This window comes from Alosa sapidissima, chromosome 1 (genome assembly GCF_018492685.1).
Source record: "Alosa sapidissima isolate fAloSap1 chromosome 1, fAloSap1.pri, whole genome shotgun sequence".
Taxonomy (NCBI): Eukaryota; Metazoa; Chordata; class Actinopteri; order Clupeiformes; family Clupeidae; genus Alosa; species Alosa sapidissima.
In genome coordinates this window covers 4,838,517-4,848,516 of record NC_055957.1, presented here as the reverse complement: position 1 = coordinate 4,848,516, position 10,000 = coordinate 4,838,517, and the positions used below count along the sequence as shown (strand labels likewise).

Here is a 10,000-nt window from a genome sequence, read left to right as displayed (position 1 = left end):
TTGCGATCCATTCCATTCTGAATAAACAAACAACATAGTTTACCTGCTACGCTGTTGTGAGTCTGTGTCGATAAAAGCATCTGCTAAATATCAGTGAACTTTAACTTAACTCTGAAAAGTGTTTTGTGTTTTTTGCACACATTGAAATGTGTTTTGTTTGTTTGTTTGTTTATTTGTTTGTCTGTTTGTTTGTGTGGTCCCAGGCGAAGGAGGCGGAGCTGCAGCTCCTCAACAAGATTCTGGACGACTCGGACCTGACGGTGGAGAAGTTCCGAGAGTGGAAGCAGTGCAACGAGGATCTCGTCCTTGAGATCGACCGGCTAGCGGCCGAGAAGGAGAAAGAGAAAGAGCACGCCACGGGGCCGCCGGACGAGACAGCGGAGGGGTCAGAACCCCAAGGTGACCGCAGCGAGGTGGAGACGCCGGGTGGCGACAGCGTCGGCGTTAGCGATGGTCATGGAGGAGCGTTCGGACTGCGCCTGAGCCTCGGAGAAGACCTGGTGGACGCGGAGCTGCCTGAGGTGTTGGACACGACAACAACGACCACGGTCTCGGACATCTCCCAGATGGAGCTGTCCGGCGACCCTCTTAATCTGAGCTCGGCCAGCGCCTCCGACAACTACTTCTACATCTGATGACCACCAGAAACGTCTCCGTAAAACTGTAACACTTCTAGATCTGACGACCGCAAGAAACGTCCCTGTAAAAACTAAAAAAGCGTCCCTGTGATACTTCTGAGGGCCGCTGGAAGCGTCCTTGTAAAACTAAGATGGTCTCCATGAGTGGTCGAGGTGTGCATACCTGTAAAACTGCAACTGGTGCGCTACAACTGAGATTGTTCCCACGAGGGCTAGAGGTGCCTCTGCATATCCACGAGGAAATCTTCCCACAATCCCACGTTTTCAAATGTCCTCATAAGGCCTCTTTTGAATCAGAGGACGGCGCAAACGCCCATGAAAAAACGGGCACGACTGCCCTCAGGAAACCCGGGGGCCTGAGTCTGGGCAGCACGACTGTCCTCAGATGACTGTCTTCTCCCAATAGGAACAGCACATGGGGTCCTAATGGCCCTCAGTGGACTCCCAGCATTGTCATGGTCACTTTAGGAGACTGAGGTGGCTGGACATATCCACCATTGCTCTTGGTTGTAAATGTCTTAACTAAAAATCCCAATGTGGCTGTAATAATGAATTAATGAGCCAAAAAAAAAAGCTTGTCCTATTCCCCCTCTCCTCTCCCCTCCCCAAGATGTTGAGAAATTATTTTAAGAAAATGTTTATATTGTTTTATCTCTGTGCATCTTTAAATGTAATATAACAAAAATCAATGTTTCTTCGTGTGTTTATTTCACCAAAGCTCTCTGAGTTCACAGTATGTGCTATCTGAGCCAGACGCACCTGATCACGGGTTCTGGCCTGAACATGGATACTGAAAATGCGGCCCACATCTCATTTGTCTTTAAAACAAACTCCACCTTTACCTGTCTTCTGGTTTCATAGCCGATGAGGACCAGCTGTGCTCCTTGAGTATCAGGCTCTGGGAACCCTGCTGTGTTGTGGAGGAGTATTTTACCAAAGTCACTCGGTGGCCATCTTGTAATGCACTTTTGGCAGTAATCGGGCAGCTATTTTCCTATTCAAGTGAATGGGGAGGCCTACAGGAAGGGGCGGGATATGTGTAGACAGCAGCCATATTGGCGTTATGAACTAACCCCATGCATTTCTATGGAGGATTTTGAGTGCTGTGTCTCCTCATTAGAAAGTCTCTGGTTTTACTGTGCTGCTCCCATGAGGGTTACCAACTGAGTTCCACTGCTCTGAGCTCCACTCTGAGACTGAGCTAACATGCTAGTCGCTGCTCTGAGACTGAGCTAACATGCTAGTCGCTGCTCCAGCACCGTCTCTGCTCTGAGACTGAGCTAACATGCTGATCACACTTCAATTGGCTCCATCACCTGACATGTTAGCTAGCATTCGACTTTATGAAAAATTGTCCAACCCCCAGGTACTCAGGATTGGTTATGGGCAGCCGTGGCCTACTGGCTAGCGCTTTGGACTTGTAACTGAAGGGTTGCCAGTTCAAACTCTGACCAGTAGGCATGGCTGAAGTGCCCTTGAGCAAGGCACCTAACCCCTCACTGCTCCCCGAGCGCCACTGTTGATGCAGGCAGCTCACTGCACCGGGATTAGTGTGTGATTCACCTCACTGTGTGTTCACCGTGTGCAGTGTGTTTCACTAATTCACGGATTGGGATAAATGCAGAGACCAAATTTCCATCACGGGATCAAAAGAGTATATATACTTATACTTATACTTATACTTATGTACCCTTATGACTCACTCAGGGACTGATGCCTGATTGGCCCACCTGGGCTGTCAACATGTAGATCCAAAACAGAAATTCTTGGCCATGACATTGACTGCTTATTTCACTCATATGGCTTGTAAAACATAACAGACATCACGTCATCAAGGTTAAACACTTCATTTTCATGGGAGGTGGTCTTTAATATTTTTCGTTCACAGTAGCAAAGACATTGTGATATAACATCACAGCTTGTCTCACCCCTGTGCTTGTTTCCACTGCAGACCCAAACCGTTTGCATTAAAGGAGAATTCCGGCAATTTTTCACATAGATCTTCTCAAGTTGCTACAGCCAACAATTGGAGCTTCCAGGCAGCTACAGTGCTACACTCTGGGGGCATGTTCATGGGGCAGCTACAGTGCTACACTCTGGGGGCATGAACATGGGGCAGCTACAGTGCTACACTCTGGAGGCATGAACATGGGGCAGCTACAGTGCTACACTCTGGGGGCATGAACATGGGGCAGCTACAGTGCTACATTCTGGGGGCATGAACATGGGGCAGCTACAGTGCTACACTCTGGGGGCATGAACATGGGGCAGCTACAGTGCTACACTCTGGGGGCATGAACATGGGGCAGCTACAGTGCTACATTCTGGGGGCATGAACATGGGGCAGCTACAGTGCTACACTCTGGGGGCATGAACATGGGGCAGCTACATTGCTAATCTCTGGGGGCATGAACATGGGGCAGCTACAGTGCTAATCTCTGGGGGCATGAACATGGGGCAGCTACATTGCTATACTCTGGGGGCATGTTCATGGGGCAGCTGCCTGGCTACTTAAGCTGTTGGCTGCAGTAATCCAAACTGGGTAAAACCGTACCGGACAGTACTCGGTGACCTCGAGAAACTGAGATGTATTTGAAATATCACCTGAATTCTCCTTTAAGAGGAAAGATGTCTGTTTGCCGGCTTTATGGTTTTTTAATTAGTGAAGAGCCCTTTACAGGGCCTGTATGTGTGTGTGTGTGTGTGTCCTCTGAGAGTGTGTGTGTGTGTGTCCGTGTGTGTTTGTGTGTGTGTGTGCGCGCGGGAGAGAGGCTCTGTGAGTGCACTTCATAAGACCCTCACAGCAGACCCAGATGAGGCTCATATGGCTGGAGTTCAACACCACCTGGGAGGGACTGTGTGTCTGTATGTGTGAGTGTGTGTGTGTGTGTGCATGTTTGTGTATGTGTGAGTGTGTTTGTGTGTGTGTGTGTGTGTGTGTGCATATTTGTGTGTGTGTGTGTGTGTGCATATTTGTGTGTGTGTGTGTGGCTCACATGGCTCTCAGAGTTCAACAACATCTGGGAGGGGCTGCCAGAGATCCTGACTGTGTGAAGGAGAAGCAAGTGCCCAGACCCTGAGGTGTCCAGCACACACTGATGAGGTGGTGTGTAACACACACTGTTCATTTTTATGCTGCTGGTGAATTATCGGGGTGTCACCACTGCAGCATAATGTCAGTTGCTCTGGAGACGTGATGTCCTAGTCTGAAGGTCGTCATCATTTGAAGGTCATCGTCGGTGCCTGCGTCATTCTGACTCACCAAGTGCCTATTTTATCCATGGAGAGCTGTTAGGTGGGCAACCGCTTACTGCCCTGCAGTTACGCAATCATTGATCACACACAATCAGCTCATTTGATCAGCACAGTTAAATACAGTATATGCGTCCTCAGGCTGCCATGTAGTCTACATTTGTCTTGCATTAACTTGTTCAGCCACTGCCTTGGCCTTATAGTGTGTTTTAAATAATTACACTTTTCCTATTTATTAGCACCTTGTAAGTCCAAACCACAGTCTTGGGGACATCCACCCCACTCTCTCACTTGTAAGTATACTTGCGTATACGTACAAGAACCACCATGAAATCAGTTATTAACGCTGTATATGTTTGCTTTAGATTTAGCCTACTGCCAGGAGTAGGCTATGCATTTTTTAGTTAGTAGTTTGATCTAGTTGAATATATCCTAACCTAACCCATCTAGAGAGAGAGAGAGAAAATGTTTTTTTTTTTTTTCAACAAAAAGTGTTTTATAATGCACAGTATTATATAGGCCTACCACTAACACGAATGCTAACAGACTGGAATGTAAATGGAGCTTTGCTAACTAATGCTAACAGACTGGAATGTAAATGGAGCTTTGCTAACTAATGCTAACAGCCTGGGGTACACCAGAGAATGTCTAATAAGGGGAGAACCGCCACTCTTGGGAAACTTCCGGTTTCTGAACTGGTTGCAGTTCCTATTCTGGTTCCACATGAGGTCGCTCACAAATAAGTGCAGAATGAATGTAGGCCTATGGAGCTGTACCCCCTCAAATCCATCGGGATTTCAGGATATAATTTTTTGCCCAGAAATTCGAATGTTGCAGTCAAAAGAGGGGGCAGAGAAAATACAACCCGCTGAGTATTATATTTTTTGAGTCACTTATTTGTTCTAAAAAGCCTTTCAAATGTGTCAATGACGTTATTCATTAGCAGAAAGCTAGTGTGTTGTGGGCAACAACGACCCAACCTGTAAGAAATCGAAAAGATGTGACTACTCGTTCATTCAACTTTTGACCTATAATCCATATTGAGCTTGCAGAAACCACAATCAAATCTTCAATTTCTCAACGACAACCAGGTGAAAGAGACAAATTTAGCCGTCTAGCTCCATAGACCCCCATTGTTTTTGCACTTATTCGTGATCGCCCCTAGCGGAACTGCAACAGATTGCAGGTACAATGGAGTTAATAGGGAGTGATCCGGCTCTCCATAAACGGGCTGTGGGTACACCTTCCTTTCTCAGAGCTCTGATGAAAAGCAGCTAGCGTAGCGTACCATAGCAACTAGCGTAGCGTACCATAGCAGTACTTTCCATGGCATTAGACATTGCCATGTGTCTAAGGTCCATACATTGCTCTGTCATTTATCTGCTCAAGTAGGCTAACGTCAACAAATGCATGTCTCCCTTCTCTCCTGTGTGAACAGTGACAGATTTGGCACTTGTTGGCTGTGTGACAGATGGTTTAATTACGAGCCTGAGTGCTCAGCTTTCATTAGCATCTTTCATTAGCATCTTTGTTTGTTGTTCCCGTTCATGTCTGTTTTATTGTGGTGGTGGCATCATTAGTTTGACTTGAAGACAGACATTGTGTGTGTGTGGTTTGTGTGTGTGTGTGTGTGTGTGTGGTTTGTGTGTGTTTGTGTGTGTGTGTGTGTGTGTGTGTGTTGTTTGAGTGATAGGGTTTGCATTTGTATAGTATTTTCAATTCCTTTACTTCATTTCAACTTTTAGAGAAAAAGGTCTTTGTCTTTCGCGCAGACAGTAGGCTGTGGTTCCTCGTCCCGCAGTGGCATGCATCGCCATGGTAACCAAAGATACATACATAACTGCCTGTACACACACTTACCAACCCTCCCCAGACACACACACACACACACTACCTCCATCTCCTGTCTGATTATAAAACATCTCTCCCAGATATGACTCTGAGATGTGCTCTGCCTAAGCTGTCTCTCTCACACACACAATCTCAGACAGAAGTGGCAACAGCAGCAGCTGCAGGCCTTGTTCCACGCGGCGCTCTGGAGAAGCAGGCCTGATTTTGCACACGAGCCCTTCAGCGGCAGGATCTGTGTGCCGGGCTCATTCAGCAGCTCAAGTGAGTGCCTCTCCAACACCTGGCGTCTGCACTCGGAGCGTGATGGATGGAGCTCCTTAAGAAGCGCTCTGGACAGAATAAGGGACTAATGTCTTTCTGCACACACTGTCTTCCTCTACATGTGTCCCGTCTCAGGGCTGGCCAGGCCTGACCGCTGATGGCATCCCAGACAGACAAATCGCACCACTCGCCCAAGATCCTCCCTGGAGACTCCACCCTCAACTGAACTTGGCACGGTGCCAAATCATACTCACACACTCACACACACTCCCAGCTACGCAGAGCGCAGAGCAGTGTCTCCATTTCTCCTGCACTGTTAAGAGGAGACAGTGTGTGCAGTTGCACAAGGGGACATGAGGAAGGAGATGGGAAAGTTATGTTACGTCATGGTGGATATTGTTTTTACTGAGTAGCATTCCCTTGAATCTCCACTCACTTCAGCAGCTGCTCTGCCGTACCAGAGGCAACACGCAGTGTGGTTTTAAACAAACCACACGCTTTGGCAACACTCTGAGGAAAGGAAACATTTCATGAATTCTAACACAGTCCTGACTTCATATGAAACGAATCAGCCATGCAGGTTATTGTTCTTTTTATTTCAGTGAGATGGTTCAAATGCCACGTCTACACATAGACTATACGAGACAGCAAAACCGCGCTCAGTTCTAGAGGTCACAGTGAAGCTACAAACACAGTGAAGCTACAAACACACTCGGTTGCTGGGGCACAGAAAACCGAAAAGAAAAACATGTCTGATTGACTAGAGAAACAGATTTTACGTTTGCTCTAATGCTTGTCTGCTGTCTTAAGTAAGGCTGCGGTCAACTCATACTTCAAAGTCCATGACATAGAGAGTTTGATCAAAGATCATTTAAATATTTTGGATCATAGGCGTTTAGTCTAAACTACGGACAAAAGACCCATACTGTGAGGACAAATACACAGCAAATGAATAAACTGCTAAGACAACTAAGTTGTCCTGTTCCTTGGCATTTCAAGTTTATGGCTTCACATTAAATGTATACTTTAGGAAAGATTTTCATAGTCAGGTTCTAAGATGCAAGACAGATATTTCACAATGACTTATTCATACATTTTTTTTTCCTACAACTGATAGAAAAGCTTTTTGCTACTCAGGGGCTTCCAAAAGGGACGGAAACAGTGAACCTAAAACTGCATTTACAAATCATGGAGATTCTGAAAATACACAATGTTAATTTTCGTAATGCACAAACCACTGCTGAAAATTCTTAAGCAGATTTAAATGACAGATATTAACATCTATTAATTTAGCAAAACTAGCGACAGTTCTGAAACGTCTGCAAGCGAGCAGGTGTCCACCTGTGCGCTATTCGTGGCACCTGAAGCAGGTTGGAGCCCTCTACGCTCAAACGCCATGAATAGAGACTTCAGTCCTCTAAGTCGCCTAATTCAGTGCATTGTCTGAGTGAATCAGCCGTTCAGTCCTACAAGGATTGCCTGCTTACTCCCGCACCCCCCTAAAGAAAGCAGCTTTTGACATCTTCAGCACTTATCCCAGGCTTAAGGGGCCCTCGGGACCGGTTTCACCAGCCTCCAGCCATTCAACAGGGGCTGCCTTCATGACTGAGCTGAGTGGAGTGACGTGACAACACCCAGGTAATCCATCACTTCTGTGTGTGTGTGTGTGTGTGTGTGTGTGTGTTTGTGTATGTGTGCATGTGTAAATATGTGTGTGTGTGTGTTTGTGTATATGTGTGTGTGTATGTGTAAATATGTGTGTGTATGTGTGAGAGAGTAGTCCTTCTTTCTCCAGTGTTCTGTTCTTCCTCTCCTCTCCTTCCTTCTCTCTCTCTCTCTCTCTCCTTCTCTCTCTGCATCCCCCTCTCAGCAGGCGACCTCATAGGTCTCCGTGTTGTCCACTGGGGGGCGCTTGTGGCAGGATGGGCAGTGTGGTCTCTTGAAGCTCAGCATGAGCGCCGCGCCGCCCAGCACCTGCACCCAGCCGCCCACCCAGCCGAAGTAGAGCGACCCGGCCGGACGCAGCGACAGGCGGGGCAGTCGGTGGGCGGACGAGGCTCTCTGGTGCTGCTGAAGGGCCGAGCGCGGACCTCCAACGCCGCCGCCGCTGACCGCAGGGTCCTCGCTGCCCAGCGCTGCCAGGTTGTGCGTGTAGAGGCCGAGCGCCACGAGGCTCAGGAGCCCGGCGAGGACCACCAGGAGGCCGCCGCCGCCGGCCGCGACGCCACGCAGCAGCGCACGCCAACGCTGGCCAGCGCGATCCCGGCGCCGCACGCCAACGCTGGCCAGCACGATCCCGGCGCCGCACGAGAAGAGTGAGGCCAGCACGATCCCGGCACCGCACGAGAAGAGCGAGGCCAGCACCAGACCCTGGGCAGCGCGCACACGCCGGTCACGCTGGTACGGGCCGGACGCGGGCCAGCACTGCTTTAGCTCTGAGTGCGCCACCTGCAGGCAGCTCTCCCACAGCCCGTCTGACCGCAGGAGGAGAAGACCCTCGCCCACGCCGACGCCCCCGACGCCACCGATGCCGCCCGGCCCCACCGCCACCTGCACCTGCCCCTCGCGCCACTGGGGAGTGATGGCCGCCGTGAAGACCAGGACCAGACCCAGCGGGGCGAAGACGATCCCCATCACCATGGAGACAGGGGTCTGCATCCTGATGGGGAGGAGGAGGAGGAGGAGGAGGAGAGGAGAGAAAAACAGGAATGTAGAAGAACAAGGTGAAGAGAGAGAAGAGAGGATAGGAGAGAACTGAGAGAGGATGGAGAGAACAGCAGGAAAAGAGAAGAAATGACTGAGCAGAGAAGAAGAGAGGGAGGAGGGATGGAGGTAAAAGAAGAGCAGAGAAGGAGAGAGAGAGAGAGAGAGGGATGGAGGTAGAAGTGAATAGCAGAGGGAAGAGAGAGAGAGAGAGAGAGAGAGAGAGGGATGGAGGTAGAAGTGAATAGCAGAGGGAAGAGAGAGAGAGAGAGAGAGAGGGATGGAGGGATGGAGGTAGAAGTGAATAGCAGAGGGAAGAGAGAGAGAGAGAGGGATGGAGGTAGAAGTGAATAGCAGAGGGAAGAGAGAGGGAGAGAGAGAGAGGGATGGAGGGATGGAGGTAGAAGTGAATAGCAGAGGGAAGAGAGAGAGAGAGAGAGAGAGAGGGATGGAGGTAGAAGTGAATAGCAGAGGGAAGAGAGAGAGAGAGAGAGAGAGAGGGATGGAGGTAGAAGTGAATAGCAGAGGGAAGAGAGAGAGAGAGAGAGAGAGGGATGGAGGTAGAAGTGAATAGCAGAGGGAAGAGAGAGAGAGAGAGAGAGAGGGATGGAGGTAGAAGTGAATAGCAGATGGGAAAGAGGGAAGGGGTGGGATCCACTCAGGAGAGAGTCCTTAGATCCCAAATGCTGCTTGTACCTGGTGACGTGTTGCCCAGCCCTCGTAGACCGCCGTGGACACTGCTTGCAGTCTTGTAGCCTTTACATCATGCTGTCCAGTACCAGTAGACTGCTTGTCCAGTCCTTGTGGACAGTCTTATCCTGACTTTGATGTCTCGTAATTGCAGACGTTGTCTGTCCCGGCGCCTCTTCTCCTCGTTGACATGTGGACTGGCGTCCTGTCGCGGCAGCGGTCAATCCCCTGTGTTTGCAGATGATGCAGAGAGAGCTGAAGACAGACAACACAGAGCACAGAGTCTCTCTGACCCCCCCTCTCTTTCTCTCTCTTTCTGTGTGTGTGTGTGTGTGTGTGTGTGTAGACACAAACACACGCACACACACGCTCTTAGTTCATCCTCCTGCGGCCTTCAGCTGTGTGTGGACAGGAGCAGAGAGCAGCAGTGGTGGTGATGGTGGGGATGGTGATGGTGGGGATGGTGGTGGTGGTGGGGATGGTGATGGCGACGACAGGTTCACACACGATGATGCTGGCGCTCCAGAGCTCGGTGCTTCTCTCCTCCTCTCTCCTCAACGCACGTCTGACAAACCACTGAGAGAGAGAGAGAGAGAGAGGAGGGG

At 49.4% G+C, this 10,000-nt stretch overlaps 2 protein-coding genes across 5 annotated transcripts in view; one reads left to right on the top strand and one right to left on the bottom strand.

Annotated features, from left to right (window-relative positions):
* cnksr1 (connector enhancer of kinase suppressor of Ras 1) overlaps positions 1-1,327 on the top strand; it is a 65,377-nt gene extending 64,050 nt beyond the window's left edge. Inside the window, exons 21-22 of one of the 2 annotated variants that reach the window (XM_042088879.1) lie at positions 204-662; positions 720-1,327. In XM_042088879.1, coding sequence (XP_041944813.1) covers positions 204-635 — 432 coding nt within the window. In that variant the 3' untranslated portion in view covers positions 636-662; positions 720-1,327. Of the gene's footprint in view, positions 1-203 lie in introns of both variants that reach the window. The other variant, XM_042088887.1, reaches the window with a different exon arrangement.
* A 5,368-nt stretch (positions 1,328-6,695) lies between these two features.
* Positions 6,696-10,000, bottom strand: part of cldn23l (claudin 23-like) — a 4,887-nt gene continuing 1,582 nt past the window's right edge. The window contains exons 1-3 of one of the 3 annotated variants that reach the window (XM_042088915.1): positions 9,764-9,785; positions 9,402-9,623; positions 6,696-8,661 (exon numbers count right to left, since the gene is read on the bottom strand). In XM_042088915.1, the coding sequence (XP_041944849.1) occupies positions 7,869-8,660 (792 nt within the window). In that variant the 5' untranslated portion in view covers position 8,661; positions 9,402-9,623; positions 9,764-9,785 and the 3' untranslated portion in view covers positions 6,696-7,868. Of the gene's footprint in view, positions 8,662-9,401; positions 9,690-9,763; positions 9,786-10,000 lie in introns of those variants that run through there. The other 2 variants (XM_042088911.1, XM_042088910.1) reach the window with 2 other exon arrangements.